This window comes from Poecilia mexicana, unplaced genomic scaffold (assembly GCF_051168715.1).
Source record: "Poecilia mexicana isolate PSO_F unplaced genomic scaffold, ASM5116871v1 scaffold_19, whole genome shotgun sequence".
Lineage (NCBI taxonomy): Eukaryota > Metazoa > Chordata > Actinopteri > Cyprinodontiformes > Poeciliidae > Poecilia > Poecilia mexicana.
The window spans coordinates 16,393,568-16,410,422 of record NW_028263388.1 but is presented as its reverse complement, the minus strand read 5'-3'; the positions used below and the strand labels follow the sequence as shown (position 1 = coordinate 16,410,422).

Sequence of the window (16,855 nt, the reverse complement as noted above, 5' to 3'; positions counted from 1 at the left end):
TGAGTCAACAAGTGTTTTCTTTTTTTCTCCTCCAGCAAGCCCATCCCTCCGTGTCTTTCTCTTTTTCCTGCTTTATTGGCTGTTCAGCTGTTGTGCTCAGTAACTCTTTTGTTTGCCAAAGCATCCCTCACATTGCTACATGCCTGACTGGAGACAGTACCCACCAGCACCTACTTTACACCAAGACAGACAGTGTTTGCTTCCCAAGAGCTTTGGACTGAGAAGAGTTGGAGTCAAGAGAAAAAAAGGGATGTATTTGGTGAGTATTAGAAACATGATCTTATAGATGCAGGGAATTGTTGGTATAGTCACTGGTATAGTAACCTGAAATGTCTTATATCTTATCACAACAGATCAACAGGAAAGATGACCTGTTGCTAACTCTTGCTCAGGATTACTTGGATCCCTTCGAGAGTGTGTCCAAATATTTATGCCTAAACTCACAAATGGATTCTATGTAAAAGGGCTTAATTTGCTGGTTGAAATTCAAGACCTGAAAGTGGTTACTTGAGATCCCGAGAGATGACTCTCCGCAAGCCAGCTGCCCACCCAAGGAGGGCTCCCGGCTGGAGAAGGTCAGGAGACGAGTCCTATTGGGAGAGCTTTACGTCAGGAGAAGAGTCTTTACCTCGAAGATCTCTGTTTTCCCCTGCGCCTCGGCCGCAGAGCGCCATTGAGGGGCGCCAGCTGGACTTCTGGCTGGAGCACCTCAAGACAATGCAGAGCAAAGGCCAATCACCATTTCACAATGCATCGTTGGACGATCGGACTGCATCCATGCCTGTTCTCGAGGGACAAGCATCAGGAAGAGCATGGAGGCAGACGGGCTTTTCTTCCTTCAGCGCAGCCTCGTCTTCATGTGAGAGCTCACCCAGCAGCCAGGAGTCCCTCCAAACTGTGTGGTTTCCCTCTCCAGAGCGCAAGGGAGGCTGGGAGAAAGCTCACATCGTGAATTCGCCATCAAAGGAACAAGCTCAGCTCAGTTATCTTGCTCCAGTCAAAATTGGTTGGTTGCCAATCCAGAGAAGAGTAATGATGGTGGGGAACACTTGCGCCCAAAACCAGCACTTGGACGCATCAGGTGGCCAAGTAAGATAGACACAAACCCTGTAACTAACAGTGGATTAAATCATGCACACTCTCCTTCTAGTTTTCCCTAACATTTTCTGAATTGTTTTAGCTTCTTGAGAAAGGGGTCGGGGAAGAAGGGTTTGACTTGTGCTTATTCTGAAGTTTTGAATTTTGTTCTTTAGTTTCATTTTACTGGTAAAAGACAAATGATCAACCGACAACAAAAAAAAACAAAAACAGATTATATATAAGACATACTTTGATTTTATTTATTTATTTAGGATATTTACTCATGTGGGTCACAGATTATATTGGTCAAACAAGTGCATAATTTCAGATCCTCCTGATTCCAGCCCATTATGTATTTTGCATGTAACATGTGAAGTTTGTGCTATGCCAATTTTCCATCACTGTGGGAAAGACTAAAAAGCTGTCACAGGACACCAGGGGGAAACATATAACAGATCTCCTCTAGGCTACAAAGCTATGGCAGACCATGAGCAAGAAGCTTGGTGAGAGCGAACATTAACTTGGACTGATATGACTATTTGGAAATGTAAGAAATATAAAATAATAATCAATATGTAGAATAACAGAGAAGACGGAAATGTTGTGGTCAAATGAAACCAAAGTGAAGACTAAAACAGACATAAACTTAGCCACATTAGCATGCCATGTTTTGAACAAAGAGAAATACCGAATATGCAGAATTTTATTTAAAATATTTTGGTATTTCAAAGAATTCAAAATAGTGTGCACTCTAGCAACATTTCCAAGGCCTTTGGAAGAGAAACAGACCCACAGCACCATAGATTATCCATCATACTTGACAGTGTGCATGAGGTGATTTCCATTTCCACCCATCAAAAGTCTTTGTTGTCAAAAAACAATGTCACAAACAATGCTCTCTGATAAGAGCTCTCAGTTCCAGTAGACTGTAGCAGACACATGTTAGTCATGTTTGTCATGGCAATACAGAAAAAGTTGTTTTTATTCTCCCATCGCTCCCAAACAACCAGTTGAAAATTAATAATTAGTTGAATTATTAGACCCTTGTAGAGGGGGTCTAATTATTGCTATGGAGACACGGTGTGTCCAAAATGCTAATAATTCCTTTTTGGTCATAGAGCTGCATAGCCAAACTCTAAATCTTACAGAAAATCTAAGGAAGAAGCTAAAGCTTTGAGTTGCCATAATGCAGCAGCTAAGAAAGCAAAAGGATTTCCAGAGCTTCTGTCCAAAGGAGTGGGTCACAATCCCTGCTGAGATGTGTGCAAACATATTGACCAAATACAGGAATTGCTGTGTGTACCCTCTGGGCCAAAGCTGAAAGTCAAGTTTTACTTCGGGTTCAAATTTAAAATTTCTTTTGTCTTCCTGTTCTGGTTGACATTCTGCCTCTCATAAAAATATACCTACTATCAAAATACCTGTTCCAAAATTAATTGCTGTTAAGGAACAGCAGTTACTGTTAGTTAACTTCTTTAAACAACTAATTTATAGTTCAATGTTTAAAGCCTTTATTTAAAGACCTCATTATGAAGCACCTTCATATATTAACAGCTTAGCACACCTCAAACTTATAAAAACTCTGTCAGATTTGACCAATGAGCTGTCTTTTACAGAAGTCTTAAAGGAGCCATTTAAAGAGAAATGAGCTGAAATAAAAATAATATGGATTGTAAAGACACAAGAAGGAAGGCTGGAAGGTACAAAATGACCAAAAGAAATACATCTTTAACATTTTCATCTTGCAATAACTGTACTTACACAGGAGCAGCTAAATTGGACTCTTTATTCACTGTTTTGTCTCCCTTTTGATCTTTAAATATCAGAGATATGCAAACTTAGAGCAAACACATGGAGCAATTGATGAGGCTCATTGCCGACAGAATCACCATCCACAATGACTCTTTGAAGATCCTTGAATGACACCAGTTATGACAACAGTTAATTTCCCCGTTGGGACAAATAAAGTATTTTTAAATTTAATTGAATTTGGAATGGTGATGTCATGTGTCTCTTAGTCAGTTTGGACTGTCGAAATACCCAATAATCTCATCAAACACTTATTACAAAAACACATGTTTTAGGCACATTATACAATTATGTAAAAAGCAGCTTTGTTAATGTGTTCAGGGAAAGACAGCTCCAAAACCTTAGACAATATATATGACAAACTGGAAGCATCATAATTATTGATTTTTCCCATCTTACTACGTCTGTTTCAGCTGCATCCTTTGATTTTCTCTACTCTATTAGTTTGGATAACCATTGATTAGCATGACATAGAATATCATTGAACAACTTTTGTACCTTTGAGGATATTCCCTTTGTGGAAAAAAGAAAACATTCTGTAAAGATTTTGAGCTTGTTTAACCCAAATCTGTAACAAGATATCCCCTCAGGTTGTGTTGCTCTGATTTTGTAATATTTGTGAGGCAGCGAAGGCTCATGCTGCGAAGGTGATGGTGGTTTGGATCCAGGCAGAGCGTAGTAGCGCCAGACAGGGCCATTTGTAGTGTAGAGTCTGAGTTACTCAGGGAGATGGAAGAGCTCAGGCGTCCTTTGAAAACAGCCGACTCGACAGGATCTCGACGCTTTCTCGAAAGCTTTACGACTAATTTGGAGCTGAAAAGGCTAAGATTGAGCTTAGCTCCCAGAGAGGATGCGAGTAAATGTACAAAGTTGAATCAATGAGAGCACAGCATTATCCAGTTAACTTATAATACGTCTCCACAATCAATAATTTGCAGTGCAATACAGGGGGCGGGGGGAGGGGGGGGGTTTGATTGAACTGATGTGCAGAGCGAATCCCTTTTCTTCCGACTGCCCAGTCAACCAGCAAATGTTACATACAGTCATAATCGATTGTTGTACAAAAGTCTTCTTTTTTAAACCTTTAAATCTATCGGTGGAGAACATTTTTATTCCAATATTAACTCAATACAAACGTCTCTCTCTTTTTTTGCCTCTAGGTGAAACTGAAACAGCCCATCACTCCAGCATTTCAAAAGAATGAAGACACACGATGTTCTAAAGGTGTGTATGCATTTAGCTGTATCATTACAGGATTCTGTGTTTTTCCTAGTATTCAATACTGAAGCTGCCAAACTGATGTGGTCAAATTTTTGTGACATGTCAGGGAAATCTGTACCACCCTGACTTCTCTGGTAAAAAAGAAATAACAGGCAAAAGCGTTGAATTCCATTATTGGCACATTATTGTCTTTTGGTATCATATCTTCCAACACAATTAAAAGGACAATCTGATCGATTAACAGTGAGAGGAGGGATTCCTATGACAGGTTCACAGTTTGACAAAAGCAGACAGAAGAGGAAGGAAGAAAAACACAAAACCCTCAACTCATTACTTATATTAGCCAATTGTCTGGATATGTTGCAGATGGGTCCAGATTATTGGTTGTCTGTTTTTATGAAAAGTAAGCTTTATTAATTTTTTTTTTTTGCATCTCTCTTTCATTCCCCAGCCAGTAATTAGATCCTGTTTCTGCCTTATTTAATGGAAATTTCATGACTTGCTTGGCAGGCAAACAGCTTGCTTCTCATAAGTTTCCCTAAGTAGTGCTGTCCAAGTCATCAGCTGTCACTCTCTAAATCAACACGAAAATAATCTGTCCTGACTCTTGTCCCACAGTACTCAGACGGCACTGTAGGCAAAGTAAATGGAACCTAAACAGGCCTAAAGAGCTAACAAAAAAGAGGCGGGATGGGGGTTGAGGCGGGAGTCAGGAAGATAAACGGAGATCCAGGCTGATCGGAGAAGGAGAGTTTTTCGTCTTTGAACACAGCAGCGCTGCACTCACCAAGTTTGATCAGAAGCTTGATCTTTCAACTTCTTCCTTGTTTGTGCATAGATTATCCTGACAAGACTCGGGCCGCCGGCAGAAATCAAAGCAATCCGTCTACACGGCACCAAGAAGCTGCGTAAAGTAAAGGCAGTGCAGTAGTTTTAACACCCATTAACGTATATGACAACGTAAACATTTCTTGTTAAAGGCTACATTTACAGACTAAAATTAAGTGATAGAGAAATGTATAGAAAAGGTCAGAAAACAATGACTAATGTTAAAATGGTAAAAGTTATTTCCCTGGAGAAACACAATTGCTAACGGAACAATTTAGGTAAAGTACAATGAATATGAAAGTTTGTATCTGAAAATGTTCATATTGTATTAAATAATTTTCCCCAAAATTTTCAGCATGAAATTATGCTACAGCCACACAACATTTATTTTAAAACTAATAAAAGTAGTGCTGACAGCCCCAGCTGAATTTGACCAGTTGCCAGTGGGACATTGTAAAATCTTCACCTGAAGATAAAATAAGCAAAAAACAATGTAAATGTTGCTAAAAAGAAAACTGCCAACATTTTTCCATCTTAAAAATCTCTCCTTTCGCATTTTATGTCTTGCTGTCTTCATTTGGCGGAAACAGCTAAATTTAGATTAATTTCTCTATCCCTCAATACAAATCCCATTTAGCAAATATGAAATTACCTAATGCGAATGAGGACTCATTAAATGTTAAGCTTAAATATGAGGCATTCTGTATTTGAACTTTCACGTAATAATTAAGTAAAAATAAGATGATGGCCATAAAAAGCTGACCATTGGGATCTTAAAGAATATTTGCCATGTGTCCTTCAGCCTTCATGGTCTCCTGGGATATTAATGTCAGATGCTGATTGAAAAAAATTAATTCCCATAATTTAATCACGGTTAGCGAACGAGAGAAAGGAGGAACAATGAATAAATTAGTGAAGGAACATTTTTTAAGTAATAAAAATACATGGGCCTTGGTCATTTAATCTCCAGGTGCAGTTGTCCAACAAAGTGCTGTAAATTTTGGCTCGTCTGTCATTTTCTCCCTTAAAATGGAAATCACCGCAGATTAACCGCGCGATAACCCATGGTTATCCCGAAGTGAGGGCCTGTCACCATGGTAACGGCAGCAGGTGGAAACACAGCCAGGCAAGCTGAAAGGGCCACAATTGGATATCAGTCACACCAACGCAGTCATCCCCTTGAGGAAGCAGGAAAGTGACTCCAGGGTGGTGCCAGGCTTTTTTTGTTGTTGTTGTTGTGCCCATGTGAATTATTGACAGTGTCAACATTTCCATACAGTCGTTAGAGAATTGCTTGATGTGTGTATGTGTGCGTGCATGTGTGTTTGTGTTTGCACATGCTAAGTCGAAAAACGACATCCTGTCTTGCGTGTAATGCATTTGTTTTGCCTTGATCCAGCAGAGTCGGAGAGAAGTCACACCAGTCCCAGTGCACTGGGTGTGAAGACAAGGAGGACAACAGACAGAGGCGCTTCTGTTAACAACGAGGTAATCTATTCCTCATTTATGAAACTAACAGCTAGGCTTTATAATAAAACTTTTAAAGGTGGAATGTAGGAGTAATAATCTGAGGATTTGTGAAAGTTGGTGAGTTAGTTGATGTTTTTAAGCTAAAGGTTGAAGCTGTATTTTTCTTTGATGCCTCAGTCAGTATTTGAAAACATAGATTGATTTCCATGCTGGTCTGACAGGACACTCACACACAAAGCTTAAGGTTCCTTTAAGCAGTGGTTTCTAACTTTTCAAGGACTGACCTTCTGCTATTTGACCTCCTATAAATCGGTAATTATGAGTTAAAATATAAAAGATCTACGTTATAAACTACCTCTTAAAGTAATTTGTGTAAACTTACTACCATTCTGGCCAAAATCACCAGATTCCAACCATCCATTCCCAAGCAACAAAAATCTTATTACATTTCAATAAAAAATATTTGCAAAAATATTTTTTATTGCTGGCTTATGTTATTTTTACCTGCTCAACATGGCGCAATAAAAAGAGTTGTCAAGGCAGCCTGCAAACCTGGCCCCTGTCGCACCCATTCGATCGAGATGAATGTGCCAGAATTACAGCTAACTATTGCAAAAAGCTTGTGAATAATAAAACTAATGTTCTAGAGTTAAACAAGGAGTTCTGCTAACAAAATACAAAATATATGACTTTTGTGTTTTGTATATAAAATGTATTCTGATCCGAAAGGAAGTAAAATCCCTGCGTCATTAATTTTTCTTTCAGCAAACAGAAATATTTTAAGTGGAAGCCTAAACTGACCTAAAACAGGAAACAAACAGTGTATGTAAATGTGAACATGAACTGCACGTCTTAGAGCTGTGAACTCCTTCTGAGGGCTTCCAGCCTCTGTATGTCCAGCGAAGCCTGCGCAGTCAGAGGATGTCCCTCCATCTGGAGGCGTGTTAGGTAAAACAGTGCTTGGGAACATCTAATCTGTGTGCAGGGTGTCACTCCCGGCCTGTGGCCAGTAAACCCGGTAAATGACTCTGCAGAGGAGCATCTACTGCTGCTTTAGAGGTATATAGTCAACATTCAGAGTAGCTGTGGGTCAGAAACGTAATTTGCACATTGCAAAATGAGACGCTTCGGCATTTTCTCCCTAGAATTCAACCTGCTTGATGTAATGTAATAAAGAGTTCTCTCCTCCAACCCGACCTCACACCTCTGGTGCTTCCTCAATGACTGTCATCACGAATATTTCCATAACTCCTCCGCCTCGAACCTCAACCTATTCGGTGGTCCCGAAGCGCTGCAGGCACAGACTCTACAATTTAACTAGCTCTTCCAGCAACCCTCCACTTTCCAAAGTTTCCTAAAAATCACCATAATGGAGAATTCAATCTATTTGGAGTGATGGATAGTTTAACATCATATGTGTTAAGAATGTCAATTGGGGAGCAGAGATGTTGTGCATTATATCCGATTAGAAATATTTCTACGAGAACGTATCAGTGTTTCTTTAAGTGCTATAAACAACATAAAAAATACTGACGCCTAGAGACATAAATCTTTGCTTTTTTGCCACCGAGTTGCTGTTGTGAAAAGAGTTTCATTGTCATTCAGTGAGGGATAAGTCACGCTGTGCGCTGGCTTTAGCTGCAGCTCCTTCCATTGCTGCTGGGGCAGTCACTGTGTCAAGCATGCGGTCGGTCACCTGACACCAGAACAAACAAAACAGCTGACCTGCAGCTGAAATGCACAGCTGAAAACATGTCAGGTTTTCAATATTTGATGTTGGGGGGGAAAAAAAAAAAAAAGATATTTTCCCCTTAGATCAAAGTGCCAAACTGAATCCATTTCACTTTGGTGATTAATGGCAACATTTTTGACATGTCATAACGGTGTTGCTGTGTTATCCGTCCACATTTTTCCACATCTTGTCATGTGCAAACAGCAAATTCCCTTCAGACGAACTGAAGAGAATATTGCATTGCGAAGTAAAAGAATGATGCGCAAATTTCAGCATGTTTTTGAAATCGAAATGTGAAAAGTGTGGCATGTATATCTGTTCTACCTTCTTTCATCCTGAGACTGTCTGGTCCTTTAATCCTTTAGTTACTTTAGGTTTATTATTAGGGGAGCATTAATCAGAGTAGGACCCATAGAGGCATAGGGTGTGTTTAAACCCTTACAGGAGCTGGAGAGGTTCACATCTCAATATGGAGAATCTGTCCTGCAATCCACAAATCTGAATTCTATTGAAGAGAAAGCCGTTGTTCAAAGAAAACCAAAAGAAGTGGTGTCTGTCAGTTGTGTGCACAAGCCACGTGTATGGACACAGCGTGAAAAAGCCTCCCTAGATGAGACCTATATTGATTTGGGTGCTTTTTGCAAAGGAGAATGTGTCAAAATTGTAGTTGTTCAAGGCAAATACAGACTTACCTCAAAACATTCACTGCGAAAAAAAGCAATGAAAGAGGATTCTGCAAATTATTACCTTGAAGCAACTGAATTTAAAAGGCACTCCACCTATTACTATTTTATTTTATGCAAAACTATTTAGAACTCTTGGATCATTTCCTTCCACTTCACAATGATTCACCACTTTGTGTTGGTCTACGACAAAAGATGCTGCTAAATACATTTAAATTTATGGCTGTGATGTGACAAAATGTTACATAATTTGATGGTATGTGCATACTGTGATCTTATTTCATCCACAGGGGCCTGAGAAACAGCACTCTGCAGTAAACCGACTTCCCGGCTGGAACACTCTGAGGACAGGCTGGAAGCCCAGCAGAGCGTCAGGTCCTTCGGGAGCAAATAACTCCAATGAACTCACCAGGGGGTTTGAATTAGAGCCCCACGAGAAATCATATCTGATGACAAAAACAATCACAGAACCCACTAAGCATTCACCTCCTGATCGCACAGCTTCTGCTAATCCAACTGGTCGTCACAGTTTGCTACAAGGAGCAACTACGACGAACACCCAGCAGCCCCGTACTCCTCTGCAAAGAACAAGCAGCGTTCAGCCTCTAAAGGCCACTGTCTTTTACGGGGCAAATAACAGCTCAGAATCGTCACACATACAGACAAGCTCGGCTGCGACCACCCTCATCCCTCAGAACATAGCAGGCATCTCTTCCATCACCATCTCCTCCAGAAAAGTGAGCAGATCAGCCAGCTTGCCCGGGTCCCGATCCAGGAAGTCTCCTTCTCCTCTCCCACCAGAGTGCAAGCCCATGGACCCAAACTCCCAGCAAGTAAGAGTGCAGAGGAAAGCTACTATAGTGAAAGTGACAGAGCAGAGAGTTATATCAAGCTCTGCCCCGGACAGCAGTCAACCGGGAACCGTACCCTCTGGCAACACTTTGGACACTGTGGTTCGGCGAAGAAAGGCCACAATCATTAAAGTGACAGAGCATAAGGAGAGTTACAGTCCAGGCAAGATAACACCCAGGAACCCAGAGTACAGACACAGCTACACTGAAGGACTGTATAAGAATAACGGCACGTCGAGTCAAGAAAACCATATAGAAAACAGTAAAGTACCTGCTTATCAGGTGAATTCCTCACCGAGTGCAGCTGCCCCAAACACATTCTCTTCAGATGGACAGAAAAACGAAACCCTGCACAGATCTACACTGAAACTCTTTCTTAGTAACCCGCCTGCCGTTGCATCCCCTCCCTCGGAGCCTCGACCAAGGGCCGCCGGACAAAGATCTGAGAGGCCGCAAAGACCACAGAGCTGCTACGGCGGTTTGACTGAACACTCTAAGCAGAGCAAGGAAGGTGTTGCACAATCGCCTGACTGGAAGCGGAGCTCCGGCCCTCCACAGGACACCTCTATCAATCATGTGGACTTCAACCGCCTTTTCTCCAGCTCTGGAAATGCAGTGAAGGAAGCAAGTCGGCCCACGGCAGCTGACACGCTCACACCAAACAGAAATGAGAAAGAAAGACTGCCACCGACAGTGGATGGAACACGCAGAGCCTCTCCAAGTCTCACTCTCATCAAGGCCCCGGGTAGGTTTCTCTGTCCCACTTTGACAGTGTTCCTGTCAACATACAGGCTCCATCTGTCTTTGATCTATATTTTCAAAGCATCGCAGTGTCTAAATATACACTTCCTTTTTTACAGTTTATGCCTTGTAGCTTCAACATATTACACTCCATCTGTATGGTCCCTCAGCTTTGATGTCTTGTTGATTATGAGATTGTTATAAAAAAAAAAAAATCTCTCTTCATCTGTTGCAGTGAGAGCGCCTAACTCTCTTGCCAGGTATATGCCTGAATAACAACTGTCTATGCAAAAAAAAACAACAACAAAAAAAACATGCTCATCCACCCTCATTTCTACCTTCTTTTAAAAAAAAAAAAATTCCTACACATTTAAATCGATTTAAATTTATTCCAGCCCCATTTTCACTTCTAAACACCCATCCATCCATTGTCTAGAAACGCTTATCGTTGCAGGGTAATGGGGGTTGTTGCCAATCTCCAGCAGTCATTGGGCAAAAGGTGGACAAGTTACCAGTTCATCACATTGATGCACACACACGCACGCACGCACGCACGCACGCACGCACGCACACACACACACACAGAGAGAAAGCATGACTTGGCTTCTGCCAATCTTTCCACTGGTATCTTCAGTTTTTCTTTTGAGTGACCTCGTTTTAAGACACTTTTTCATTATTGTTTTTAAACACAATTCTGTGGTAAGCTAACTGTGCAGGTCGCACCATGGGCTAATAAAAGGTCATTTGCATGCAGTGCCTTGCGGACCACTATGGGGTGCCCACAGTTTGAGAGAGACTTTGCTAAGCCAACACAAAGTAGCGCATAGTAACAAAATGTGAGAAAAATCACAAACGGTGGTCATTTATACATTTATGGTTATGATTGTACTGTACAGGTGAAGGGTGCATGTTGTGCGGTCAACAGGTTGTCTCATCTGAGCTGTGGGTTTTTGCAGCTCCGCCTTATTTTCATATCCAGGTGACGGATCTAAAAAAGGGGATGTAAGATTTTCAAAGCCTGGGATTTTATCTTAATAAATTAATTCTGCTTCTTCAGTGAGATAGTGACATTTCTGTGGTGGAGAATGAATTCAGAGCTCTGACAGGTGGAAAAGCTTAGATTGTTTTGTATCACTTGCCAGACAGGATCAGGAAAAAGAGGCCCCACGTTCTGACCCCTTTTTATGTCTCTGAGGTGATGTTACTGATGCTGAGCCAGCCTCTGCCCACACCTAACATATTTTATTGATGGCTTGATGCTTTTTTTTGTAAGCTGGTTGTCAGCTGGCTGCCGAGGCAAGGAAAAAGTGATCTTGCAGATCAAAATGAGGACATGTGCAAGGTTTGAAATGGTGCCTGGGAAGTCCAGGGGATTCCTGTGTGTGGTATTGATGTAAATTTGGGTGTAACAAGTCAGACACCTGCTTGTTTCGGATCGCAAGTAAAGCACAGCATAAACAGTGCGAATTGTGAAACATCTGAAGCAGAAATCTTAAACTTTTTCTTTAGTTCACAGATATTAGATATTAAAATCTAACTGCAATGTTGTTAACTAAAAGCCACTTGAAAATCAAACATGATTGATCAGACATTTTTACTGCTTCAGTGTTATTAGATGTTTTTGATAAAAGTGGAACACTTAGCAAAAGGTGTGAACTGTCATTCTGCTCTATTGCAGCATTTCAGAAAAGAACCAACACACTCAAACATGGCGATTGTGTGATGTACACTTCTGTACATTCTGATTGTACACTTCTGTATACACAGTGATAGGACACTAATCCAAAGCAAGCCAGTAGTGTTGAAAGAAAACCAAGTTTTAAGTTTGGCCTAGTCAAAGTCTAGCCATAAGTCTGATTAAAATGCTCAAATGTGGCTGAACTAAAATAATTCTGCAAAGAAAAGTGGGAGGAAGTGTAAAACCTCACTGTCAATGATCTCAAATGTTTCTTGCCAAAGATTATCGGAGACAGTTTTTACCTTTTAAAATGGGTTCAGGTTGGCTTGGATCTTTTCTTTTCATTCATTATTCCTTTAGTAAATAAAATCTGCATTTGAAAAGAGATCTTTTTATAATATTGAAATTAGAAAAAAAAAAAAAAGATGTTCTGGATCCTTTCGATTTCTCTGTTTCTCTCAAATGAATTGTTTATCAAACAGATCTCGATTTGTGACTTAATTATGGCAAAGTGTCCAACATTAGAAACAATCTCTGCATATTTCACAAACACTAATTGATTGCTTGAAGTTGCCAAAACGATTACCCACAGGAAATTGTATATTCAAGTGAACAAAACAATGTGTGGAGGGAGTTTTCTGCTGTGCTAGTGCGCCTCTTCATTTATTATCTCTTTTCGCTGCATGAAATTATTAATTACCCTCTAATCACATTCATTAAGAGTGTCGACAATTAATTATAAGGCCAAAGGCGGCGTAATTTAAATTCCGTGTTTGATTCAGTCCGCCGCAGAATGAAGAGGGATATTAAAATGATGTCAAAATCGGCCTGTTGACTGCAGAACCCAGTAACAAACCACTGCCGCTGTTTATACTCGCAGTTTGCTCACATCAAAGGCCTCCTGCTTTTCAGATCCTGACTCCCATCAGTCTCAAGAGGAAGTGCTCGCCCTCAATGCGGCCGCGATTATAGCCAACATCAAACTCCAGAGGCAGCTCAGTAAGAAGAAGAAGAAAACACCAAGTGGCGATTCAGAGAGGGCCTCCACGGATTCTCACCGGGGAAACGCTGGTATTGTTACACAACTCTGTCATCAGACGTGACAGGAAGATTTTTTTATTATTATTTATTTATTTTTTTTTAATGCTTGTCGTTTCTCACCTCGTGAAAATGTTAAGCTGGAAAAAGTTGCAGGTTCGACACTGTGCTTGTGTTGAATCAGTTTACTCGCATGGAGATTTTCCTGACGCTTGCCCAGAGTATCCAAGGAGTAAAATGTTGCTGCAGGCCTGGGGAGCTGTTGAGCAACCCCACGCTGAGCTCAGGCATGCAGAGCTAAGCAAGGTGCGAATGAAACACAAAACTATTTGATTTTTTTTTTCTTCTTTCCCTCCTTCTTTCTCAGAAGTGACGGACGAGAGAGGATATCTAAATTCCAAGAAAGGCGAAGCCCGGCATCACAAGCGGCCTCACGCTGAATTTATTCCACTGATGCCAGATCATGACGGGTCAACTGAGAGTGCCTCCCTTCAGGTAAGGTCAGAGGTCACTTAATGAGTTAATAAATCAAAGAAACAAAAGCATATGTTATGATCTGTTGAACACTGATTTTTAAAAAAAAAAGATTTTTATTCGGAAGCTTTTACAAAGTGGAATCTTTAAACATCTCATCTAGAACCTTTATGTTCATCTGTAGCACCATTTGGTAGTAAAGCTCTTTGGAAACAATTAAAAAGAATGAATATTTTGCTAACAGCTAGCCTTTGAGGTTTTATTTGACACCTCTTTCCTTCCTCCTGATTTGTGTGGTTGTAAAATAATCCTGGATCCTTGTCCGGTCATGTTTGTTAGACATCCAGATGTTTAGAATGTTTTAATTATTGCTCTGGTCGGAGATATAGCAAGCAAGTTTATGCTAGTAGATATTTTCTTCAAGTGCCTCCACTAATTGAATGGGATGTTTGCTTGCTCTTCCACTTTTGAGGAAATGGACATTTGTCACATTATTGCATTTGTACCCCCGAGGCTAATTCACACTGGGTCCGCTACAAAGACAAACTTTAATGTATTTTAACATTAATTTTAGAAGAATCTTACTCTGCCGTTCTGAATGCAGAAGAGTCTGTGTCAGAGGCACAGAGGAAAACAATGATGCAAAATATATTTAGAGAAAAAAAACTGAAAGAAAAACACTTAACAAGAACTCCAAGCGCAATTCAAGAGACGCCCTAACTGATTTGTCAAAGAGAGCAATGTGTTTCTGCCTTTGGCAGGGAGCGCTGCAGAGGTGCAGACCAGTATTCATCAGCCGCTCCCGGGACAGAGTGCGAGCGCTGGAACGGAAGGTGCAGGAGAGGAGGGAGCGGTCGAAAGCGGGGAAGCTGGAGTGGAGAAGGGATCAGCTCAGGCAGCTTAGGCCCCACAGCGGCACGGGGGCCTACCTCCATGAATGAATGGTGAGGTCCCAACAGTAAAGTGTCACCTCTTTAAACCTCTCTGCCGTCCATTGTCCCTGTGCAGCTGCAGTGGCCTTTTGCCACGTCGCTAATCACCCTTATGCAGATTTAGAACAAAGAGCAGAGAGAATGACTGTTGACCAGTCTTGTCCCCTAGGGCTCAAAGGGATACACTTGTTTTTTTTTTAATGATACAGAATGCTGCGTGCTGTACTTGTGTATGTTGCACATTAAAGATTTTTAGATTCTTGCTCAAAAAATCAACACAAAACACAAAAACTGCTTAGGAATGTTCAAAGGATTTTGTCCTTTTATTCCCATAGACTCTTTGCTTTCCTGCCCACTAAACTACTAAACATAACATGTTTCTGAAGACAGAGCATGTTTTTGTGGTGCAAAACAGTCACAGATTTTTACCACAAAGATGTGAATTAAAAAAAAACAAAAACAAAAAACAAAACTCCAATCTGAGAAACTCTGGCATCACAGAAGAAAACATTTTTAATGTTTTAATGTTAGACTCCCTTAACCTCATGAGTTTCCTTTGAGCTTAGAACCCCAAGAGCAACCTTTGCATCCACAAAATAAGGTGGGCCCGACTGAATCACCAGGACATCTCTGAATCTCTGAAGCTGTAATACAGATAAATATGTTAAGAATTTCCCAATTTTTGTGGAAAGACTTTTTTCAAGCAAGTCGTACTTCCGAAATCAAAGCAAAAAGCCTCCAGGCGTACCTCATGGCATGCTTCTGCAAGTGTGCCCTGCATCCAAATAAAGCAAAACTCCACTAGTCAGATCTACACAAGTGTCTTACAGTTCATGCAGTCATCATCTCTTGTGTGCACAATAAAAAAACAATGACAGATTGATCAGAAGGACTCAGTTTAAAGTGACCTCCAAATGTGCTCTCATAGTTCCCGGCTTCACAGTGAACAATGGTTTCTTGATCTCTCTCTCTGCCCTCTTTTGGCCAGAACAGAAAACTACAGCTGAGGTGTAACAACAGCTGTGGAAAAACTGAGGGTTGCTGTGTTTGAAGGTTCTGTCCCAGCGGTGCAGCAGTTGTATGCAAAAGTAACGACGTTTCATAAGAAACAAGCAGACAAAATGGATTACACGCCTCGGTTTAAAACCAATGTGTTTTTCCTCTGAGAATCCTGACATTTTCCTGCTGTTCTGACACCGGGGGAAATCTCTGGTGATTGACTGCCTTTCTTCAGCGCCTCAATGCAATCAAAACGTTGTGTGTGAGCGTGTGCGTTTGTGAATGTGCTTCCAGATAACCTTTCCGGACCCGCGGACGGAGGTATTTCCTAGAGACGTGCAGTTCAGATCTAAGAGGCGAGTGGCAGCTCCGTCTCTCCCCCCGACAGGCTGACTGATGCCGTCCTCGTCTGCAGACTTTTCCTTATCTTTTGTGCTGCTACCTTTTGCATGTGAGGGCCTGAGCCCGTATCAGTGAGATCTCCTCCCAGTATCCTAGTTGGGTTGATCTGTCATCAAAAAAAATCCTCTGCTCTGAATAAACTCTTTTGTTCTTTCCGGGTACTTTGACTTATTGTTTTAATCATCCTAACCTGACAAGCTTGTCTGATAGTAAGCTATATAAAGGTTAACAGATGCTTACAACCACAACAAACAATAAGTAATGTAGTTTTTTGTTGTTGTTCGGCGCAAACATTTCTGAGGAGGCAACTGCCATCCTGTTAGATTTGCTATCAGGCAATCCTATGTTCCAAACAAATGTATTTATGCAAATTACATTTTCCCAATGAATAATTCCACCTCACTCTATATGTGAGGACAACATTTTATTTATGTTATGACTTTTTTTAAAATTTGCTATACTAAGATTGTCAGGGGGCAGAGGTCTTCTGGTCACCCCTAAAATAAAATCCAGGGTAACCAATTGCTTTCAGAGCTGTTTTAATCAGTATAGTCTAACATTGTGTCATTTATTCCCATAGAGATGTCAAAAACCTGAGAGAAGAAATACCTTCTTGAAGACCAAGGTACACAGAAAGGTTCATGGGTAACCAGACGAACTAATCAGAGGAGATACACAGCTGTGGCAGGGAGAAAACGGAGAATCTGAGGGAGGAAGATTAATTAACACAAAGGCAGCAGAAATAAAACTCAAAGAAACTACAAACCAAGGGGGAAATCTAACACAGATTTAAGAGGACAAAATCCACAGGCACAAAGAAACAGAGCACAATAACAACCAAGAAACTAAACACAAAGGAATGATCTCTTGCAACAATATAATGAACACAGAGAAAGGTTTAGAACAAACCACAAGGA

At 40.8% G+C, this 16,855-nt stretch overlaps 1 protein-coding gene across 1 annotated transcript; it reads left to right on the top strand.

Annotated features, from left to right (window-relative positions):
- The first annotated feature begins 522 nt into the window (after positions 1-522).
- cunh10orf90 (chromosome unknown C10orf90 homolog) lies at positions 523-16,099 on the top strand. Its single transcript, XM_014982577.2, has 8 exons — positions 523-1,089; positions 4,050-4,113; positions 6,338-6,426; positions 9,114-10,419; positions 13,006-13,164; positions 13,499-13,626; positions 14,367-14,549; positions 15,831-16,099. The coding sequence occupies exons 1-7, from the start codon at positions 523-525 to the stop codon at positions 14,544-14,546; spliced, it is 2,493 nt and encodes an 830-aa protein (XP_014838063.2). The 3' UTR covers positions 14,547-14,549; positions 15,831-16,099.
- Positions 16,100-16,855: the final 756 nt, after the last annotated feature.

What these genes read in the sequence shown, in the direction of transcription:
- cunh10orf90 (XM_014982577.2), top strand. Translation starts at nt 523, where the DNA reads ATGACTCTCCGCAAGCCAGCTGCCCACCCAAGGAGGGCTCCCGGCTGG. An exon ending in AGACACACGATGTTCTAAAG is followed by an intron (nt 4,114 to 6,337) that starts GTGTGTATGCAT and finishes GCCTTGATCCAG; the next exon opens with CAGAGTCGGAGAGAAGTCAC. An exon ending in CTGAGAGTGCCTCCCTTCAG is followed by an intron (nt 13,627 to 14,366) that starts GTAAGGTCAGAG and finishes TGCCTTTGGCAG; the next exon opens with GGAGCGCTGCAGAGGTGCAG.